At 34.0% G+C, this 25,203-nt stretch overlaps 1 protein-coding gene across 1 annotated transcript in view; it reads left to right on the top strand.

Annotated features, from left to right (window-relative positions):
* Nucleotides 1-1,220: 1,220 nt before the first annotated feature.
* Nmdar2 (NMDA receptor 2) overlaps nucleotides 1,221-25,203 on the top strand; it is a 112,190-nt gene continuing 88,207 nt past the window's right edge. The window contains exon 1 of the mRNA XM_070109927.1: nucleotides 1,221-3,456. Within this exon, the coding sequence (XP_069966028.1) occupies nucleotides 2,454-3,456 (1,003 nt within the window). The 5' untranslated portion in view covers nucleotides 1,221-2,453. The remainder of the gene's footprint in view (nucleotides 3,457-25,203) is intronic.

Genomic DNA, 25,203 nt, shown 5'->3' with positions numbered 1-25,203 from the left:
AGTAATTGAACGTGTATTTAAAATTTCGGTAATTTTTTAACTTTTCAGAATTGTAAAAAAGAGCAAAAATTGAAATTCAATATTTCTTGTCGCTTTCCCAACATAAAATGTTATAAAATAACAATTTCAGGTAAATCGATTCATAAAAGCTTGACTCCTTTCACAAACGCACAAAAATATATATAACCACGGTCAAGTTGCTACGTTGGTAAAATGCCTGTAACTTTTCAAATTTTTCGAGTTGTGAAAAATCTTTATAGGTGATATGCTTGAATATTTAAACTACCGAAATATGATAGAAATATTTTCGATTTAAATAAAAACGTATCTTTTCAAAATTGATATTATATTAGAAAAAAAATTCGATTTAATATTTAATTTTTTTATGCTAATGCAGTATATGCAAATACATTAACCGATTTTCTTTTAAATTTTGCTTTGCTAACCATCAACCAAGAAACCGATACACTCATTATCAGAATCTTTCAGTGCACGCAATGAACGGGGGGAGTGTGAACATATGTATGTGTGTAGATAATTTTCACAGTGAATTAATCAACGACACTCGCACTGGCAGCCAAACGCCGCTGTAACCTAAAACTTTCTAATGACAAGAAATTCGTTCCCCTCGCGCCTGATAGCAAAGTCACAACTCACGCACACACACACACATATTCCACCAAACATGCACTTATGTATGTATATATGTGTATGTGCATTTGTGCATATACACTTCGTCGCTTTTACCGTTCGCTTATACAATCGTGCGCCGCGCCTTCGCCTCGCTCATGTCAACGTTTCTACGTTACGCCCCTTGATTGCTTGCGGCAGAGTACGCGATGTATTTAACGAATTTAAAAAGCGGAAAATTGAAATAATTTAAAACGGAAACTGTATTTCTGATAAGATTTCAGCATTCGCGCGTTGCATAACGGCGCTGCCTTAGCGAAGGCAGCAACTCAAGCGCACGTATCTATAAACTTGTACGAGTATGTCATAATCATTAAGCAGATAAGTCTCACTTTCATTATCAAGTGCGCCACATTACTGTATCCGTTTCCGCGCTAATGCGCTGACAGCGTTTCCTGTTCAAATATAACCGAGAAGAAGAAGAAGAAATTATAAACAAATATAGAAAATAATTTCATATAATCTCACTAACGCTTACACTTGACAATTATATTTTTGTTGTTGTTGTTTTTTTTTACTTGCAGCCCCACCCAAGCAACGGCAGTGCACCGGAATGCCCACATAAGCACACGTAGCCAGGCAATAACAACAACAACTTGAACAATTACAAAAATTCAAAATAAAGCTCAGTCAGATAGCGACGATGACAACAATAATAATGAACATTAAAACAGCAACTAGAACCCACCATTAAAACCAGCAACAGCAGCAACAACAACAAATACGACAACGACACCAACGAACAAACACGTAGATGACAGAAATCCACGAGAAGCGAGAAGCTCACAATTCACAACGACCGCAGAGATAGAGCATAAAGCAAAACAACAAAAACAAAAGCAAAAGCAAAAAATCGAAAAACAAACGGAAGTGCCTCACATAGCAGGAGTGGAAAGGAAAGACAGCAAAATAACCACGCAGAGCGGCGTAAATGTAATCGTATACTCGATTATTCGATGCTAGAAACACTGGTGGCGGCAGCAAGTCTAGTCTGTGGAGGGGAAGCCATAGATAACAGCACAAACAGTTGAGTGCAAGCTTCGGTGGGGGTGTGGAGCTACAGTGAACAGAGTGACAGTGGTGAGGACAGTGGTAGGTAATAGGATGAGAAGGCAAAACTGAGTGATGGCATTCTTGTAGAAATCCAGTAGCAAAAACCAGTCAAGTAAACAAATTAAAGTGCTGACTAAAAGCAGAGAGCGAAAACGAGTGAGAATGGCGATAAAAATTTAACAATACATAAATATACAACAAAAACAAAACAGGAGATTACAGAAATCAAAGCCAAAGCGCTCAAAGCAAAGATATGATGATAATTTACTTAAATTAACCCAATCCATCCATTAAAAGGTATTAAAGGAACAAAAGGGTATGCAAAAAAAAAATTGAGCATGCAAACAGAGTGCCAGAAGTGAGAAGCAAGCAAACGAGGCGCGGAGGAGTGTAAGTGTAAACTGAAAAAGATGTCAATGTAAAGCGATAAGCAGACACCGGATCTATAGATACGCACATAGTAGCGAAGCGCTTGAAAACAAGAGTGACAGCAGCAACAAAAACAATACAAGTATTAGCTACAAATAAAAAAAGAAATTCAACGTGAAAGTGGACGCAGCACAAAAAAAGAACGGTAAAACTTAACGGTGCCCAAAGCAGAGGCAAAGTGCCGTTGTTAAAGATTGCAGAGGAGGTTGCAGCGAGCTTGAAGCTTGAAAGCGGAAGCTGATGCTGATGCTGATTGACAGCGCGCCAGCGGAAGCAGTCATATGATCCGCAAAATGAAGAGATTAAGTTTTAGTCAAAAAGCAAATAAGCGACGAAAAAACGTTGAAACCAACCAAACACCAAGCGGCAGCACAACACTGGCAACACGCACAGCACGTAACAACAACAGCAAGGCAAAAATATGCAAAACAACAACAATCACACAAACACATAACGGTAACACCGAACAGCTGACAACGCCATTAATATGTCGGAACAATAACAAGCAAAACAGTTGCAAAAGCGTAGGTAGCCAGCGCCGCTACTGTAGCAACGGCAGCAGCAATTCAACACCAACACCAACACCCACCTGCAACCAGCACCACAACCACCAACACCAGCATTGCCTCGCCCCGGGCCAGCTGACGTACAAAATGCCATCGCCATTGCTGTCAATATGTCAGACAACAACTACAAAGGCTTTAGATGTGTCCGCGGATCATCAGCAACAACAGCAGCACGACCAGCTGGAAAGTGTTCAAAATCGTTGGCTTGCCCATAACAAAGAGCAACAACGTCAGCGAAAAACTACAATAACATTCGCACCCAACAAACTCACACAACACCAACACCAACGCCAACAACCAGCAACCACAAGCGCATTGTCTTGCTTCAGAAAATCTTTGGCAACTTTGTCATTGCGCTCACTGTCTCGCCATCAGCTCTTCCATTTCCCGCAACACCTCCAGCACCTTCACCCTCACTTTGGCATCGCCATCATAGTGCTGGCCTCCATTTTAATGTATTCATGCCCATGCGCGTCGGCCTTGCGTCTCACAAATGGCGGCAACACTAAAACTTTATCCGCTAATAAGGAGCAATTAAATATTGGCCTAATTGCACCGCACACAAATTTTGGCAAACGTGAATATTTACGCGCCATTAACACAGCCGTACAGGGTCTGGCGAAGACACGCGGTGCCAAGCTGACGTTCCTGAAAGACTATTCATTTGAACCGCGTAATATACATTTTGATATGATGTCGCTGACGCCGAGTCCGACAGGTGAGTACCTCGTCATTCATTTATCTTTGTTTGCAACGCGATTTGATAGGACATTTTATTGATGTCGGTAATCTTTGTTAATGTGTTGTTTAATAATGTAAATACTTTTTATTACCAAGTAGTAAAATTATAAGCACTATATTACATTTCACCCGGATATATAAAAAAGTAATAATATTAATATGACTATGACAATTTTATCTGATGCTTGGCCGAACTTCTCCTCCCCTTTGGGCTGCGAGTTCGGACTTTTAATGGCGGCTGCTGTTTTTGATTTTGATTCTCAGTATAATTCCAAGTAGTTAAATGTTGCTTTTTCTATAAGTTTTAATTCGACCTCAGCCCGAATTTTAATTCAAATAAAGTAGCAAGAGCAATAATAATTCACTAACACCGCTAGTCGAGACTATGTCAACCGTTATCACCTATTTATGTCGTTTAGTTGAACATTTTTCCATTTACAAGTTAGAAAAAAAGCGTTGTTTGTAATTTTTTTTTACGAGCCGCTTTATTTTATATATAAATAATGAAGTGTACATTTACAGAATTTATTATACTTCAATAAGGTGATTCATGAACAATTTTAGGGTCGCTTGATCCCGTAGCCAATCTCAAATATCTTCTCCGAAAAAATGGTGTTTGGTGGTGAGGAAGATTTTATTACTTAAAATTATTTCATCATATATCAAAAAAATTTTGATTTTTCATAAAATGGCGGGTTCCCAAAAAAACGTCGCTTTCTTTTGAAAAAAATTACACTTCAAAGAATATTAAATTCCTTCCATTCAGTAAAAATTCTTACAGTCATTGCTTGACAATTAATTAATCTCTTAAAAAATATTTTCACTGTATTGAATAGTTTATTATAATACCTTATTATATATCGTACATATATTTGAAAATTTTTTTTTTTTCAAATTCACAAGTAGAGTTTTAAGTGTCGTAATTTATATCACAGCAAAATTTTGAAATAAATTTTTTAAAATTGCTTACAACTCTACTGTGCGGTCTTAGTTTCGAAACGTAACCTTATTCATCAAGATGTATTTCAATGTAGATAATCCCGTTCGCTTTTAAGTAAGACTAAAAAGAATAATTGCGTGGTCTGTAAATTGTTTGGGCAAACATTTTTTTTAATGAAAATAGGTCTAGCTTTATCCTTCGACATAATCGCCATTGGAATAATGCATTTGTTGTAACGGTCTCCTACTCAATTCAAAATAAGAGCTTGTTTTTATTTTGACCTTCTCCTTTGAATCACATTTTTTGTCATCGAGCCACTTTTTAAGTCCGAAAGGGAGGCTGTCAGCATTGCTCCAAGTGTTGTTTTTATCGCAACTGCCTACCTGCTGTTAGTCTAAGGAATCTCTTAACATAAATAGTGAGAAAATACTTGTATGTAAAGTAGATAAATAGATAAGTATTTATATATTTAAAAATTGAGTTTATCTGCCGAAATATCTGCTAGAGTCTGATAGATGAAATTAAAATATTGTCCTCAGGCATAGCTCTAATGGCCCGTCAGCGACTAGATTCAATAGTGTGCAAATTTATCTTGACTTAGGAAAATTATAGAAAGTAGTGGATATTTTATTTTTATATTATATGTTACATGTCAGCTGATGGGTAAACCAACTGATTTTCGCGGAAACCCGATAATCAATAATCACGAAGTACGAATACTACTCACGAAGCTAAGCTGCCGCTTTCGTGGAAAATATATATATGTGAAAAAAATGTTGTATTGGCATAAAAGTTTAGAGTATATTCAATTATTTAGTTTCAGATAAGAACTCCCAACAAACGCAAGAGTTAGTTATCGACTGGAGACTGATTCGATAACCAGTCTTCTTCTCAAATCTCTAACGTTATCGAGCAACAATAGAGATTTCAACCAGAACGGGATACTATTATTCAATCGAAATTCACATTATTTATTTAACTGACTGGTCTTCAATCAGGTTCTATTGTAGTTCCTCTATATTTGCTGACTGTATCCATTCAATTTAAAGAAATTAAATTTAAATTTTATTTACACATTTGCGTAAGCAGCGCTTTGATAATTCCACGAAAATTCCGATATTTATTAGCTAAGTTGTTATGAATATAGATCTTACATAAAACTATTACAAAAAAATATGATATACATATGTTTCATAAATTATTACATATTCCATTTAATCCTTAAAAACCAAAAGTTCAAATCTCGTTTCCTTTTTTAATTTAAATATTAACACGGCATACGGATTTTCGTGAATATTTTTTCAAAAGCAAAACAAAAATATTTACACAGACGCTCGTCACATAAAAACAATTCGACTTTACAACAATTATGAATAGTAAAAAAGCAAATATCCAGCAGCGCGACAGCCTGCAAACAGTTGCAACCCTGTGTGTTGATATTAAATCCACAAAAAACACGCAACAGAAAAAAAGCTGCGCTTTTAATTGCGCAACCAATCGAATTTTTTCATGGGAGGCGTTGAAAAGGATACACGCGCTAAAATCAAATTTTGCTGGAACTCACTACAAAAATTAAACTTACATCAGCGTAGTTGTGGAATTTAAGGATCACACGGGCGTAAAACAATTTGCACATACGTGGCACTAAATTTTCCAATTTTTCTCTGCCGTATTAAATTTCAAACTAAAAATCTCAGCATTCGATAACAGTGATAGTAGATAGTGGGTATATTACGTAACAGACGGACGGCTACCAAATAAAAGTTTTTTGGCAACGTGAGATGTTAAATAATCCCATTTTCTTTTCATATGTATTTAGTAAGTCTGCCAAATCAATAGCAATATCCAAGCATTATTTGTCTACTTCCAGCTAAAGATAAAATACGAAATTCCATTTATCAAATCGCATATCTTTCTGCCACGGCCATACACAAAAAATAAAAGTAAAAAGTGAAAACAAAAACAAAGTACAGGTATTTTATATATTAAATTGGCAACGTAGCGTCTATATATTTTTTATTCTAGCTCCTTTTACAGTTTTATTCATTTGTTTTGGCAAAAAAATATCCTTTAGTAAACTTTGAAGTCGTGCCGTAGCAGGTGATATAGAAATTAGGGTAAGGATAAATGAATTGCCTTTGAACTTTGTAGAAAAGCAGCAGCACTTTGGGTCAAGTAAAATGTTGCGCTACGATGATTTCACTTTTGTTTCAAGTTTTACAGTTAGTACGCCAACAAATGGGTACACTTCTATAACTTTATCGTTTTATTTTTGCTGTATATTTTTTAATCCTTAAATAAAGATTAGTAAGTTAAAAAAATATTAAATTTATGCTTGTCAGTTGCCAAAACAATACTTCCAATTTTTCAGCCTATCATGCGCATCGAATATTGTTGGGATTTTTAAGGGGTTATGTCTACTTATAAATTTAAACAAGTAAGTTCGCGTGTAACAAAACATTTTATACTCTTGCAGCTTGCCTTCAGGCGCTGGTAAAACTTTATATTAAAAAAAAAAGTTGCGAAAGAATTCAGCATTCATTATTCGAAGAATTAGTATATTCTTGATTTATATTGAAGATCATTAACTTGAACTTAATTTTATTGCTACATTTTAGTTCGCGCCAGTAAAAAATATATTAAAAACACCTTCAAATGTGATATACATATGTAGGTATCTGATATCAACTCGACCGAAAGGGGCTAAATTTCATATATATCTTGTTGTGGTAGATAAAATCAACCAGAGAATCGGATTTCATTATTTTAGGGAAATGAGGTTGAGAACAAGGTCTCAGTCAATTCCATTCTAATTCAGCGTTTTATAAAGTTCGAAAAACTTTATATTATGTATAGGAGGGCTAAGGAAACCCAATTTTGACATTGAGACATACAAGAACTCGTACTATTATCAGGAAAGGATTCTGTTCGAATTTCAAATTTACCAATATCTCACACCTTAACCGATATTTTCGGTAAAAAATCAACTATAAGCACTGGGATCCACATATTCAGTACCTAGGTACTTGAACAGTTCTGGTTCGATTTAGACAATTTATGGTCATAAGATGGGACACTTTAAAGGCATTATGATACATTCCTTGTTGCTTTATCTTTATACTAAAATGTGAAAGAATCAGATGGAATTTAAAATTATGTTATATGGGAAATAGGCGTGGTTATAGTCCATTTTATCACTGTAACATAGGTATATTAGAAGAATGTTATTTACCGAATTGGGCTTAAATGGGTGGAGCTGATCCTGAGATATGTGATTTCACTTAAAAGTAGGCGGTACAAAGCCCGTTAGCCAATTCTGACTTCGGCTCCTATAAAGCCGTCTTGTGCCATTCTGGATGTAAAATGAACTGTCTGTAATGCATTTAATTATCGATTTATCACATTTTTACTAGTTTTTAGCAAAATCGTTATATGGGGAGTGGTCCTGATGATAACTTCCATCCGATTACACTTATTTTCACACTATCGAAAGAAGAGTTGAAAAAATCTGTCCTGTGCAAATTTGGAAGATATATACATTAAACTGATTAGAGGGCGGGACACGCCCACTTTTTAAAGATCGAACCACAGGTCCCCTCCTTAATATGATTCGTTGTGCCAAATTTGAGTTGTGCATCTTAATTTACATTTATTTTAGTTATGGCCCTTTATATGTTTTCGATTAATGGCGTTTTGTGGGCGTGACAGTGGTCCGATTACGCCATCTATAAAAATAAAATCAAAACTTCTTGGTTATTTCAAACTTAATTTTAAAAATGATTTGGGTTTTTAATGTTTGTGTTTTTTTTTTTTCCTCTATAAGCCATATCTACTCTTTGCTTCTAATTCTACAATCTACTTCGATGGTCAGTTGATGAAAGCATGTGCTGCTGAAATCTAATCAAACTCATATAGAATACCGCTCTGAAATGATAACAATTGCAAGCCGCCACTATTCGCTTTTGTTTTGCTTGAGCGATCAAAGCTGCCGTCTGCCAGCTGTGCAAGCAAGCGGTGCTATCAGACCGCTATAAATTGACCAAGCATGCCAAAAGAAGAACGAAAAATAATTAAGAGAATGAACAAAAGCAATTTCAAGCGAACTTCTTGCTAAGAAATGTGAAGCGCTTTCAAGAGATGAAAAAGAAAATCGCCATAGATCAAACTACCTGTGTTTTTTCTATCTTTTCTTAAATATTTACTAAACTTGCTACAACTGCTGTGTATCGCGAAGCCGCTATCTCTGTTCTGGCGCGCTGAGCCGCTTTTATCTAGGAAATTTATCGCTTGCCGGGCGAACAGGTCAACGTTTTCGCTTTGCAATTCACCTCGGCTAGAGGGACCGTTCAGCCAAACGGCAAACTAACCAACACACCGTTATGTTGTAGACAAAAGCGTCCGTCGTGGACGCGGCTTCGTAATATAGAGTCTCTGAAAAATTTGTCTGCTATTACCAGTATTGCAGCGTCTTTCTAGTATGTGTGTATGCAATCGTTTACATGGGTCAGTTTTTGCGTGTCCTGACACCGCCTGTTTGTGTTTAGTTTGTTGTTTTCGCGGTTCAGCGACTTTGCGCCGCCTGTCACTTCCGTTGCGTTGGTATTCACCGTCCACTAAGTGACGCAGCTGGCGCTTGCAATTTCTTTCGCATTAATTTGCGTTTCCTTCCACCCACATGGTGTGGATGTAGTGAGCTGTGGCCTGCTCTGTGAGATCTTTAGTAGGTTTTCAATTTCCACAGCCTAATAAACTATATAAATTAATTTCTGTATGTTTATCTCTTTAACAGTAAAATAAAAATTAGCTTGTTACTTAACTAGTTGATGCTATTGTAATATTTGTTCTATTTTTCCCCAAACCACGACCAAATGCTGTATACATTACCCTCTTCCAATATAACTAATGACCGAATTGTAAATCAGTGGGTTTCCTTTTGGTTCACACATTGCTATGGGTTGGCCCATTGATTGTTCGTGGAAAAAATTCTGTGAAAATAATATAATTATTTGACGATTATAGACGATTTATACTGCAAGGGATAACATTTTGAGTTTAAGGTTGATTCAAGATTCAGCTCTAGTTTTGAGATTCTTTCGTCCTACGTTATCAAACTAAAAGGTTTTCGATGTAGCGCCAATTGGCATCTCGAACAGAATACCAAGAAATCGCTTCTTTTGTTTTATATTAAAATTTTATCTTGTTTTCGCTTTGAAGGAATAGAATATTATAATATAATGTAAGCGAAGGAAAAAAAGAACGTGCAGAAATGTAAATATATGTAAATTTATTGGCTCAAATATAATCTCAATGGAAGTTAGACCATTTTTTTAAGCCGTGAAGAGGGTTTATGAATACTTTCGCATTACTTTAGGGCAAGTTTTCCAAGATGAACCTATTATAAGTCAGTTTCTACACTCCCTACGTCCAGTGATAGCTACGATTTTGTATCAAGCTATTTGACTTGCCTTCTATTGGCTCGAATTCTCCGGCTCCGGAAAATCTGTTCTTATAAAGATCTTGCGTGTTTCTTTTCATCAGGGACACTTAAAAAATGTATGATTTGCATCGTCTTGTGGTTCATCACCGTAAAACATGCACAACTTAATGTTTTTACCATATTGTAAAGAGATTTCCTAAAATACGCGGAGAGTATCTGTGTTATGTAGTAGTTCACTTCGACATATTTCCTACTATACCACATCTCTACATCTTTGATTACTACTAAAAAAGTTTACCGTTAGTATTAAGTTTGATTGAGTGCCATTTTTATTTGCAAACAAAGCAACTTTCAACCAACTAATTTAAAAATTCTGAGAAAACAAAAATTTGTTAAGCATTAGAAAATACTGAATCGAACACTTTATACCAGCTGTTCCAACAGACTGTCAGTTACTAAAAAATCAGTACCTATAAATATGATATGTCTTCGACTGCTATTTTATGGTTTTCACTCATTTTATCAATTCACAATAGTAAAACTTGTCCAAAATCTGTATAGTGAAACCAAACTAGATAGCATTGAAGAGAGCTATTATGGCATTTTAATGTGATATCCGCATACTCTCTTATATCGATTGTTGTTTTTGCATATAAATATTGAGATAAGAGCGCAAATCGATGAGGGCTAATATATGTAAAGAAATTTAACCCGCGTGGCTGAAGTAATTTTAATTGACTTCTAAGTTAATAAACATTAAATATTTATGACGTTAGGTTAGTTTCGGGTAAAAAATTAACTTTAGGGGTTATATCCACTTGTGGGTTTCCAAAAATTGACCGGAAAAACCTTAAACGCGTATTTCTCGAAAGGCTTGACGTTTTCATACGACATTCATAAATATATTTGTCAGATAATGATCGAAAGAATGGGAATTTTAATAATAATTTTGATTTTTGAAACTTTTCACAAAAAAAAAAGACTTTTTTTTTTTTGAGAAGCCACCATTTTATCAATCATCAAAACTTTGACTTGATTGTAATAATACTTTTTTTTCAAACTTCGGATTTGAAATAAATCTACATTATTTTTGTTTATTTATTAATCCACAAAATTTCTTTTTTCTGACTTCAACGTCTGATTTTTTGGCTGGCGTTTTGATACAATTTATTTTGTTTGATTTTTTTTTGGCATGAATAATGATAAATTATTCAAAATATCGCTTTTTAAATTGAGTTAGCCGCTTGATAAAGTCTTTGTTTAAAGAAGTGATGAAATTTTGCAAAAAAAAAACTTTAAATTGCTTTATGTTGCTACCAACAACCAAGCAGCAATATATGTAAAATGATCATAATAAATTAAATAAGCTCAAATAAGTCTTCAACACTATTTGCAGCTTCTGCTTCTCTCTATTTCTCTTATCCAGCAATTTGTACGCTATTGTGGTTACTTCATTTATTAAGCGTTGATATAGCGTGGCGAGTAAGATTTATATTTTGCTACTCTATTGAAGCCGTGCACAGACTAAAAATATATTGCTGAAAATTTATCAAGCTGACCACTTACTGATGGCCAAAGCAAAGTTGCTCCTTAACTAACAAGCATCTACACATACTGTATGTGCGTGTGTGTATACATCTATGTGTGTGTACTTATATTTATTCTTAATGTTATTATGACACTTAAGCGCATACTCTCGCTTTGCGACTAACTCCCACAAGTCCCATCATAACTCATTTCAGTCATAATTGAGCAGCGCTGTCAGCCCAACTGTTTTGTTTCGTTTTTTAAAGTGTGACGTTTGTCACCATCGCTACAGCTGCAATGACAGCCACCAAACAAAAGCACGCGCAGCAGGCTTCTGGCGCCAACAAAGGCACCAACACAACCTTTGATGTTCAACGCCTCTGCTTCTGTTGCCTTGCGGCTATTTACTTTAGACCATTTCGCTTGCTCGCTACTGTCACCGAAGTGCTCACGAGGTCGCCAAACACCTCCAACACTAAAAGTGTCCACGCCAACACCGACAACAGCTACAACATCAAGAATAACAACAACAACAACACGAATGAAAACGACAAATGGATGCGCTTGTCACATAACAACAATTTGTCGCTTAATGCTGCTTTCGTTTTGCTTATCTTTCTCCATTTTCCGTTATTTTGCTGGCAACTGCCAAATTTCTCTAAGCAGCCACATAAGGCGCTTGGGTCGACTTTTCGTGATTTCAATTTCTACTGTCCTTTTTCGTCAATACACCGCCGGTCGGTGTTACTAATGCACAGTATTGACGCGCGTAGGACGTGTGTGCGATTAGATTGTATGTAAAAAATGAAGTCAAATAGATATAGGTTAATATTTCTTACAAAAGTTCCTTATTTTTTTATTTTTAGGCACTCTAAATACATTTGGTCAGCTACTTCCAAAATATTATTTACTCTATGCATCCCTGCACATACAACCAATTTACCTCTGGGATTTATGTCCTTCGAGCGTTTGTTTGTCAGCATTATCTTGTCACCTCGCATCAAGTGCAGAGGCTTTGAAGAGTTGTTTGGCTTTCTAAAATTGTAGTACCTTTTACATTTTTTCTTACATTGACCATCGATATGACACTTTGTTTTCAAAGTTATGAACACATGCAAAATTGTAAGTAATAGAGGCAAGACAATTACAACGCATTGATAGAAAAACTCATAGTTCACTCCGGGAAATTTTCAAAAAACAAAACGAAAGAATAACGCAAAATCATTATGCGCTCGATATGCATAAATATTTGGAATGGCATCGGTTGCTAAAAAGTTACTTTTATTTTATAATTTATTTAATACTGAAAAATAGGTAATATTTGCAGTAATACGATTTTCTTATATTCTGTGACACGCATTGCTTATTGAGAGCCTTTGTAATTCTCTTATAATACGCTTCCCTTATGTCTTGAGTCTCCTTCCGCATTGGTTCTTGTAGTTTCCTTGTATCAATAAAGCACTTTTTTTAAATTTTTTTCAGGAGAGGATCAACTTTTCGTATTATATAGCTTCCCATAAATACTTCGTTTTAAATTTGTTCTAAACATTTATCTCCCTTAGAAGATAACTGCGATGTAGTATAGGGATATTTATTAAACGTTTGGAAAATAATATTGATAGATCGCGATCCATATTACATATTATTTAAATAATTTTTTTTTCGGATAATGAAGCATTATCTCGCACATTAATCAATGCCGGATTCCGTGAAAATATCTTGCTAACTAATTATCCATACAAGTTGTTCAGTTCAGTTTCTATGGCAGCTATATGCTATAGTTAGCTCACCAGTCGGGATAGTCCGAATTCCGAGTTAAACGCCCCGGTCTTAGAAATTAAAAAAAAATAATAATTAATTGAATAAAATTGTATTGCTCTCTCAACTATTATGCTATAAATATCCGATATCGGCGGTTACGGAAAATGAGCGCTATCTCAAAAACTGTGGGACAAGTCGTACAGACATACGAACATAATTAAATCAACATAGTTCGTCACTCTGATAATTTATATATACATATATTTTATATGGTGTCCTTCTGGTTTCTTGCCTCTGGTTGTTCAAACTTCGTGGCAAAGTTAATATACCCTGTTCAAGGTGTAATTATTATACTCTTGCAACATGTTGCTACATAGTATAATAGTTTTGTTCACCTAACGGTTGTTTGTATCACCTAAAACTAATCAAGTTAGATATAGGGTTATATATTATATATAAAAATGAGCAGGATGACGAGATGAGCTGAAACCGCCCTTGATGAAACTTGGTACACATATTGCTTGGCACTCAAGGGAGGTACAACAGGCGGAATTGAACAATTGCCACGCCCACAAACCGCTATTAAGCGAACACCTTTAAAGTGCCATAAGAAATAAAACTGTAATTTAGTACAAGAGATCGCAGTAGTAAGGGGCACCTGTGGGTACCCCCCCTATTTGGTTTAATATATGTATCTTCCTAACCGCTTTAGATATATCAACCAAACTTACTGATAAGAAGTCATTTTATCACCTCTTTCAGCTCTGTGAAAATGATTAATATCGAATATTATTCACGCCCACTCCCCATATAACGGTTATGTTGCAAACTTCTTAAAGTACGATTACTCACTGAATAAACGAGCCACAAGCATTCGATTTTACAACCAGGATGATAGAGAAGGGTTTTAGAACGTTTGCCGCTATTACAATATATAGCTTAAAGCAGCATTAATGAATATAAGAGGAGTGGTGTTTCGAATTTTCAACAATTTATGAAACAAACAAACTACTGACATACAATTGTGGAGTCGCGCCTTAGTTAATATAATATAAAAACAAATCAAGAAAAAGTATGCCTATCGAAAAAAGTTTTACCATTTTTTTAATGAAATAAGTTCAGAAATTAAAAGAATGCTGAAGTGGTTGTATCTATTCTGAGAGTTCCAATATTAACTCCATTTATACTATTACGAGGTGAGCTCCCACTTTAGTTTTGGTATATCGTTATTCATTAATAGTAAGCCAGTTAGTCGGGACAGTCTCGGTATTTTATGATTATTTGCATACTTTAATTTTTATGGTTTAATTCTTGGATCTTGTTAGATCGGAGCATTTATATCAAACTTTTAGGCGTTTATGAAGATGTGTAAAATTTTCATGATTGAAATTGAAGTGGTTTCTTAAAAATTACTTCACAATGCTTGGAGAACAAAGTTTTACAGTATAAGCTTGTTTTGTCAAAAACAAAAAAAAACAGACGAACAGATTTCAGGCCATTTGTCAAGCTTATGTGAGATTATGGTTTTATAGATTATAATTACTTACGCACGTACCAAAGATTGATCCACTAAGTATTCCCATGTCTTTAATCCTTATCCTTTGATAATATCATTAACGTTGTTTCTCAGGCAAGACTGATAACTTCACTCTCAACTCTCTAACCTGTCGAGACCTTGTGAACCAAAACAAAAAAAAAATATTTTAATGATCTTTACTTGCACTTTTTTAGAGCTTACAAATAAAGTAATTTTGTTTTTTATAGAGAAACCAACTTAGAAAGTTGCACATCTCGTTTACCCATTTCAACAAGTTGAATTTTACCCCAAATCTGCAGTCATAAGATATCCCAACTCAGTTAGGTAGGCGTGCAAATGTAAGCCCCCCGCGTTACCTGTGAAATTTCGCATTTGTTATTTTGAAGTTCACCTTTGTGGTAAAGCAAGAATTTGCAAAAGCTGCAACATGCCAACATACCAACAACATTTTATTATGCTCCACCTTGATGTTATTTTATGGTGTGCTTAAGTACCTTTTATTGTTATTTGTCAATGCCTTTGTTGCTTGGTTGCTTACCTTGTTGATGATTTTATGATGCGACGATGTGTTTGTGAATATACATATGTATATTTACTTTCCCCCTCGCCGCACAAATTTGTAAGTAAATTGTTATAATGTCAGCGGATTGAGACTTTAAAAGTGGGTCGTGTAACCACCTTTAGTAAACTGTTTAAGTATGAGGGCAGTACAATATTTATATGGCGTATAAAAGAAAAACGAAGATTTGGGAAAAAATTTCCAAATATTTCTCAATATCTCCTTTTAGCTCAGTACATGTAACCCAGCGATTCTACAACTTCTTTAACGTGTCTGAAAAATACGTTTCCCGGAGGTTTTCAAATACATCCTGCAGCCACGTTGAAACTCGTCCAACCAATTTTCGACAGTCGCCATTGAAGGAGAAGATTCGCCGTATATAATTTTGATTTGATTTCACTGCGCGTATTCTAAATTAAGTATGGAATCACCCACCGATATTGTTCTATTTCTATTTATCTAAAAACCTTTCTCCACACGGGGTCAAAACTGAGCTCGATTCGGCGAAAAGTTTGACTGTAAACGTCTTGGAAAACTACTCCTGTGATAGTAGCGCTAAATGGGGAAGAGGCTTAGATATTATCAAACCACCCTCGTAAAAGTATGCATATGTAAATGTCATAAAGGAAAAAGCATAAAATTTTATTACATTTTAATACCTGTCCACATTATGCAAGTAGCACTCAGTTAGCAACTTTGTCAGCAACCCCGCATATGTGGGGTCATACCCATATATGTGTAAGTATACACATTAGAAGACCTCAAAGACCTATTATATAAGCACTTATGCGTGACGACATATTAATAATGTTTAAAGTTGTCAAAAAATTAGTGAGCATGTATATAATTTTACGTGACAGTGATTCAAAGTTATACAAGCGATTAACGGAGCAAACAGGACAGGACCAGACACAAGCACACATACACACATATAGACAACTTTGCACTCATACCCACTTAAGCGCACTTACAAGTAAGCTTACTTATACATTTATTGCACATTGGAGAGCACACTTACTCTTATATGCTCAAGTGCCAGCTTGGTTGTTTGTGCGATAAGTTTTCCACTCTCATTACAATCGGTGGCTTTGACTGGTTTCGGTGTGTGTATAGTCCTGTCAATCCTGCCAGACATTTGATGAATTAAACTTGCGTTGCTGGGCTAGCACCGATGGCGAAACAGCAATAAATACCACAACAACTATGACGACGACAACAACAATAATATGTCAATTATATTAAAGTGCAGCAGCAACATTGAGTTGAAGTGACAGCAACAGTCGCCACAATGCTTGAGCCCAACTTGATAAAGTGTGCTGCCAGCAAACTCTTTTTAGCTACAATACTTTTTTTTAGTGTTATTATACAAGGTTTTTCTTTTTTTTTTTTTTGGTTCTTATTTGTTTCTAATGTTTTTTTCTTTGCTTGTGTCCCTCCACAGTTTGCTACGAAACAATTTCATCACTCGACTAAGTAAGTTGTTGGCTAAGTTTGTGCCAAATTGTTTAACTTTGTGTTTAAGGTTTGTATCTCTTACCCTTCTCCTCTCCACACTTGCGTCATGGGTACACACGCGCACTTGTGACTGTGTGCGCTACTCAACTGTTGCTGCTGTTGGCACTTTTCTGCGACCCTCTCATCGCCGCTTATTTGCCGCTTCCATGCAAGTGTTGCGGCTTTGCGAATTTTTTGCAAGCACTTATACTCTCTTACGTATGGGTATGTGTGTGTGTGCATATACTGTCGTATATGCTTTAAAAAGTTTCATCCTCTATTCTGTAATTATATTGCAAAGGCGTAAAGGCCTTCAGGTTGTAGGCAATATGATTAGAGTGTTGCTTGCATACAGAGTCAATCAAAGTGATGACATTAGAAAAAAGGCATGTCACACTGCAAATTAATTATTTTCTCTGACGAAATTTAAATGTTTGGTTTTTTTAATGCTTTGACTGTATTAGCAGTTGAATTAAGAGTAATTCCATAAGGTCTAGACGAAATTTGTGCCGTGCAGGTCAGCATTTAAGAGAAGAATACGAATATTAGCAAGACATAATTCCAACTTAAGATCGTGACAAAAACTCATTTATAAATTTATAAGGTGTAGTGAATATAAATTCATCAATTTTGCATTAAATTGAAGGTTTATGTAGCATAATATTTAGGTAAAGTATTCACCGTTTTTTTCGTAAACTTGTTGCTTTTTTGAAGATAATTTCATAATACCTCTCTCATAAAAATCCCCGTCCCTAATGACGAAAACCTGAGACAGTCGATTTTCACAAGCTTCTCTTGATTGCCTCAGCCGTAGGACTATTAAGAACAGCCGTCTGGCTTGACAAAGATAAGCTGTACAATATGGCGTATTTTCTCTTTGCCGGTTCATCCTGGATGCTGGCTTAAACTATACTGTGTCAACCAGTTATTTGGTAACTGTCTGAGCATTTTTTTTTCAGTACGAAATCTTAAGGAGCTATTCTAGACTAGGGGCATGAATTTTTTTTTATTCGTGATTTATTAACATTACAAGAATACAGGAAAAAATCAAAAAAATAATAAATATTAAGAATTTCAAAAATTTGAAAAATTAGCAGCTGACTAAGTGGGGGGTCTCAAACAATAGGCACGTGCCGCGATTTCAGTCCTCCTAGCAACCTAAAACCAAAGAACTGCCGAAAAAAAAACAATTTTTGTACCACTTTTTTTGAAAAATTGAAATTGGGGGAATGGATAGTACGAGACATAGACAATTCTATAAATAAGACTCTCTAAATCGGGTGAATCGGCCCAGTAGAACCTGAGGAATCGTGGGTATCGTTTCGAGAAAAACGCTTTTAAAGTTTCGCGTAGTGTCTTTTATTCGAATAGTTGCGGCCGAACCAGGATGCCGGCTCATCAAAATATCTATATCTCCAAAAATAATTTGAATTTTAATAAATCCTCTTGTAGACTTATTCTTGAATAGTTAAATTTTGAAAATATAATTTCTAATAACATAAAAACTGAATTAAAACAATAAAGATTTCTAGAAAGATGGCCAGTTTATACGTTTCTTCCCAGTAGACTTTGCTATCATGATTAGTACACATGTTAGAGAATTTTAAGTTTTCATCCACTTAACTGGAGAAGTTTTAACAAAAAATTTCATAATTAATGATCGATGGTAGGGAAGACATGTCGAAAATAATTTTGAAAAGTAATCTAAATGTTATTGTTTGGAAGATTGGGTTCTGATATCTTGGCTAATAAACATATATCGCATGACGAAAAATATAATAGAAAAATAGGCAGATCTTAAGATCGTTAAAACGAATGTATCTAAAAGATGCTAGAAATTATGCTCGAAAATAACTGATTTAATGAAGATTTATCGTATCAGTGTAAATCACTGGAAGGTATTGTATTTCATTCTCTTTAATACATCATTGCACTCCTTCACTGGATGAACTAGCCACAAATAACAGCTCAAACAACTTGTTATATTAAAGTTAATAAAATAATAAATAACGAATCAGTACATGCTTGAATTTAAATTTGAACTTGAAACCTGAACTCAGCACAACATATGTGTGAAACCTTTTTAGCGCTTGGAATAAATTATTCTTCAATCCAAAGAAAAGAACACTTGCTTACTTCACATACCACATATGTTCGTAAACCACTGTTTCCTTTTCCGCTCCGTGCACGTGGAATATGTGAGCGAGCGCTGCGCAGTTTATGCATTCTTATATCTAGCCACCTTTCAGTCATAAGCACATACCATATATACACTTCAGCGAGAGAATCTAGCTCCTATTTTTAACCGAAGGATAATAATTTACATATCTACATACCCACATAGGTATGTGAATCACATCATTTGTCGCTCATGAGTTGAGTTATATGAATATTTTACAAAGTTTTCTTAATATCCTGCCGTCTCAACTAAAAAACTTGCTGCGCTCAGATTTTTAGCCACTGTCACACTTCAGTTGGTTTTACATCCCAGCAATATTTTAGTAAAAGTATAAACCGTGATTTGAATACCGTACGAGTTAGCTGTTGTACATGTTTACGCATAAATTATAACTAAATCGACATTCGAGTAGATTTTCCCTGCATTTGAGCTAGCTACTCGAGTGCGATCTCATATACTCGAATTTACATAGCTCTAATATAAAAATTTCCTTTATCAACTATTTTATAACGTCACATCCTGGTTTAAAATATATTCACTTCCAAGCAGCCGGTCGTGGTAATCCCTTTTGAATAGCATAAGCCATTTAAAACATTTTTGAAACGCGATTATTTAAGGTTATTTAAGGATATACAAGCATTTTAGTGAACAGTATGTAACCTGTACAGACATACTAATCTTATATACCTATGTTAGTAATAATTGATGAAAGTGGGAATAAAAATTTTGTGTGAGCATTGTTAAGTCATCTTTATTAGCTTTTGCTATTATTGTAGATTAATAAGAGCATCATAAAGAAATAGTATATAGTAAGTAATGCTGTAGCTCGTGGTGCATACCTCAATTTATTTCTAATACTGTATCTTTCCAATCAGCGCGATATTATTGGTCGGAGTAATGAACTAATTTTTTTTTTTTTATAATTATATTTAGTATCTAGAGCCTAGCATAATTCTTAAACCAATTTCGCCTATTTTCGCCAACGAGCTATGCTATAGACAAAATGTTACGTTCACTTAATTTTATTAAGTTATCTTACATATTGACATATATATACATGTATTCGTTATAAAACCAACCGGAAGTTTGAAATTTCTTTATTAGATATATGGAGATACCACACCCTATCGTGACATCATGACATACTATTACCAGCATAAGATACTCTCTGAGTTTCATAAAGATACCTCACAAAATTACCGGCATATAGGGTAAAAAGTCTACCGGAAGTTTAAAATATCTATGCTTATGTTATGTGTATGGGGGCTTGAGGAAATATTGAACCAATTTTATCCCTTTTTCGCATTACGACATAATTTTACCATAAAAAGAAGTTTTCTGAATTTCATTAAGGTAACCCAGGTATTGATCGATGTACACGGGATAAAGACGACCGGAAATTGGAAATATTTATATTAGGTAGTTGGAAAGCTAAGAGGATCAATTTCTGGAACCATTATTATCAGAAAAAAATGTCTTCTGAAGACCATTAAGATATCTCACAGATAAACCAATATTTTTAGTAAGAAGTGATTCGTAGGCACATTCGATATTAGGGTGCTTTTTAAGTTATGATCCGATCGTAACAACTTTTATATGATATTTATACAAGTTTTTATTTCGATATATTCTTCGGTCTTTAATTCTTATATTGTCAAGTAAAATAATCTAATGGAATTCAAAATTTTGTTAATTGGGATGCTTCGTGGCTGATATTGATCTGGTTTATATTGATTGCGTAGTTGCTCAGATATGGAATTTCACCTAAAAATTGACGGCGCCACGTCTATTGTCCTATATTTATACCAATTGAAACTTATGTTTTTTATTACCGTAATATTTTTCACCAAAGAGTTTTACTCTCGAAGCATTTCTTTTTCTCTTTATTAAAAATAAATTATCAATTAATTATAATTTGACATATTAACGACTTTAATATCCATTAACTAAGTAAGCAAAAAATGCATTTATATTAAACGACAGTATATGTAATCTATATATACATATATATTGGGGTGCTTCAAAAAAGTTTAATCTATTTTGAACTCTTACCCTCTCAAATTTTTTATTTGATATAAAAACGAGAACTCCAAAAGTTTTTGCTATTGCTGAACTCTAAAAAGCCGTTATTTTTATTTTAGTTTCTTATTTAATTAACACAGGAAATATTATTCTTTTATTAACCATTTTATGTTCTTAATGTTGAGTCTTTGATATTTAGTAAACTCTAACGAAAATTACGATTTACTTTACAATAAGAATAGTTACATTTAAAACCTACTTAATTTGAGAGAGTAAATGTTGAAAAAAAATTGAAATTTTTTTCTGAATCCTCTTTATAGTATATACTTGTACCATACATCCATATATGTATGTCGAAAGAGTTCTTGTTAAAAGCGCATTCAACAATTGCATGCGACGAATTAATGCGTTAAGGATTATTCATATGTGAATATTGTCGAGCGCCTCGCAGTGATTTACAGTGATTTTTTATACGCCACATTTGCGAGCACGCATTTAATTTCAATAAATTAATTATAATAGTATAACAAATAAATTACGTGAATTTAATTTGAGCTTTCAATACGCAATTATTGCGAATAAAAAGCGCCAGAAATGAACACCAAGAAAAACGGAAATGTAAAAATATGCACTCAATACGAATCCACTATAAAATCATATTTTATCAAAACCTAATAGTAGTTGAAATTAATGATAAACCTGTGACTAGAAAGTTTCAAAACCGCTTTCCCCTTAAGGGGAAAATAGGGTTAGTACACCGTTCTCTTACTGATTTTCATGAATAAAATTATCCAACGAGGTTGAAATGCACTTCTATTATATGTCTCTCTTCTATTACATATGAACATTAATGCAACCAAAACTAGAGAATACAACAATTTCGGCTGCACCGAAGCTATAATAGCTTTCACAGTTGCAATTCTTTTATGAAATCTTAAAAGATATTTATCTTGATTTTGATCGGTTAGTTTGTATGACAGCTATAGTGGTGCGATATCGGCGATTCCGACAAATAGGCTTATTCTTGAGCAGAAAAAGATGTGTGCATAATTTCAGAATGATATCTCAAAAACTGAGGGACTATTTCGCGTATATACGAGGTGTGTTCACAAAATAGCAAGTATTTTCATTTTTTGAAATAAATATTTATTCATTCGTCTACAGTAATGTTGTCGCCTTTAAAATTGTTCCAATTCGATCTTATGCTCTTATGCTAACAGTTTTTCCGATCTTCGAAGCATTTCTCAAACTTTATTTTTAGGATAGCCTTTTTGGAAATAGAAAAAAGTCTCACGGAGCTTTGCCTGGGCATAGTTACAGTATTGCTTTTGGCCAAGAATTCACGAACAAGCAACAAACCAAGCTCATAAAAACAGATCCGACCTATGCGGCCGCTACAAACTAAGTAAGTAATAAATACGGCTGATAGTTTTATCACACTTCAGGGGCATGTATATCAACATAATAAATAAAAAATAGTCTAATCCCGCAAAATTTAATTTTTAAATTTCCGATATTTTCTGAACACACTTCATACAAACAGACAAACATACATAGCAAATCGACTCATCACGCTGAAAATATATATACATATATACTATATAGAGTCTCAGATTTCTCACCGTTTTCACCTGGATGTTTCAAACTTTGTGGCAAACTTAATATAGCCTCTTCAGGACATACAAATTGAAAATTTATTTCTTTACCTATATTTTTAACAAAAATTTGTTTTTGAAATAATGATGAAAATCCGATATTAGGTTCATATAGAGTGCAATACTGTGAAAAAAGTAACTGCAAATTTTCAAAAGGATGGTCGAAAACTATTCAAAGTATAAAAATATTCGTTTTGAAGAAAATACTTAATGGCTTATAACAGTAGAAAGAGTCTGAGTTTTCATTTAAAATTTTGGGAACATATTACATAATACAACAATTTATAAAATAAAAAAGTCGGTTCTTTGAACTATCAAACACTATTTCCCCCTTTAACAACTAAAAAGTTCACATCACAAATACCAAACTACTAACTTTTTGTCTATCCATCTATAGTATGTATGTACTTATATGTATGCATATAACTTTCTATTATGTCGACAAGTATCATATTGTCATATGCGCATGCATTAGCTTTATTGCTTTCGAAAGTTTCGTAGTCTACAGCAAAGTTTAATAAAATTCAATTTGCTACGATACATTTCTCTAGAATAGCCATGGCCACATAGCTAAGCATTTGAGTAAATACAAAGGTATGTCGACATTGTCAAGACTTTGCAAACATAATTGAAAATGCCTAACCTGACATTTGCACTTTGTGCCATCGGTTTGACACATTTACGCCTGTACACCCAACAAAATATCTATAGATTAGTAAGCGCCTTCTAGAAGGCAAACAAATAATATTTCAATACATTCATGCTAAGTTAACTTAAATAAAATTTGATTGATTATTCGATCTATTTTTGAAAATTGGTAATGAACTCACAAAAAAATTGGAAACGAAAAAATTTTCCAGTAATTTTCTAAGCTAGACATAAGAACAACGGCGGTGTAATTATTTGAAAGGTGCTCTTGAGGCATTTGTATATATAAATCAGATATTAAAATATATAATCAATTTTAATTTAATTTATTAGTATCTAGATTTACATATGTATGTATATACATATACAAGTATATATAGGAATTAAAGCTTTATCATATTGAAACGCTTAAGTTATTACACTGTAAAGAATCATAAAAATACAGTTATGTTTTTTCCTTTAAAGAATTACAACAAATTTTCTTACATCACTCTTTAAAGATAGCTCAGCATAAAAATATTTGAACCGTGATTAAAAGAACTACAATATTTGCAAACACTGTATATTAAGTTATTTAATCCTGGAAGCTGAGAATATCTCAAATTTTATGCGTACACAGAAGAGATATTAATCGCTAAATTAATTCGTTTCTATAAGAGTATATGGTATAGTATATCCTACACTTCTTATGCTTAACACTATGGCGAAAGTATGATAGTGTTGCTTCGAATATAAATGTTCGTTAATAAAGTAATTTTTAATGATAATCTCCTCTAATTTATTTTCTGATAATTCTCACCAAAGTCATAATGATTTTTAACAAACAAGTTTTTTGGAGGCTAGAAAAAGACATCAATTGATTTTAGCCGTTTTAGAGAGAAAATTTATGCAGGATATATATTAGGATAAAATATATTTATGCAGGATAATACGTGAACTATATTATTTTGATATATTTGTTTATTCTTGGATATTAGTTTTTCTCATATTCACCTTGTAATATTATTATTGTTAAAAGGAATCCTTTCACACAGTTTTTTTTTCAGACAATTATAGTACTTTCCACAACTTCTAAAACCACATACCATATATTCCGGTAGTGTCTATCTTCTGTTGATCCTCTGGTGCTGAGTTTTGTCGCTTACTAAGTTACAAACTGATAAAATTTTGTGTATTTTTGGAAAACTTTGAGCTTTATCTGTAGGAAGTGCTCGATATTCTAAGTGAAGTGACCGCTGATTTTGCCGCGTCGAACCTCAGGCAGATTATATAATATAGTAGATAGTTATTTTTTGAAAGACTTGAAGATTTTACTTCATAAGTTCGTATAACTTACGATTGTCAGGATTGCCCTATCGCAAAGCTGGTTTTCCACTTAACTGTCTACCAAGTGACAACTTACTTCTATTATCTCTTTATTACAAAGGACTCTTTCGAACATTCTTCTTTTGGTAATCATATTAGACTAATAGTACATTTATTTAGCATAAATTTGATTGTACCCGGATATCATTTATCTGTGAAAAACATCTACAATAGTATTATTTAAACTATTGCCCATCTGAAACTGACACATTTTCTCATCTTTTTGGCAAATTGTGGTCTCCACCACAAAAATGAATCAAGCCAATTTTTGATACACTGTTCTGACGTGAATCGTATTTCAGTGAGGGCGGTCTGCATTGATCGGATTAAATGGTAGTTAGAAGGGGCACAGTCTAGACTATAAGTCGGATGATCTTGCGACATGAGGCCGAGCGTTGTCCTGGTGGATAATTATTGCCTCGTGTCTCACAAATGCCAGTAATATATAACTTCTTTTTCCAATCACGCTTATATTTTCCAAATATTGCATACTTATGTATCTAAAGCGTTAAATATGTTAGAAATGTTAAAACGTTTAAATTTTATACCAAAATTTTTTATGGCTTCTTCTTGCCATTAGCAAGGTTTTACAAACTTGAA

The sequence above is a fragment of the Bactrocera oleae genome, chromosome 5, assembly GCF_042242935.1.
Source record: "Bactrocera oleae isolate idBacOlea1 chromosome 5, idBacOlea1, whole genome shotgun sequence".
Lineage (NCBI taxonomy): Eukaryota > Metazoa > Arthropoda > Insecta > Diptera > Tephritidae > Bactrocera > Bactrocera oleae.
This window is presented reverse-complemented; position numbering and strand designations above follow the sequence as displayed.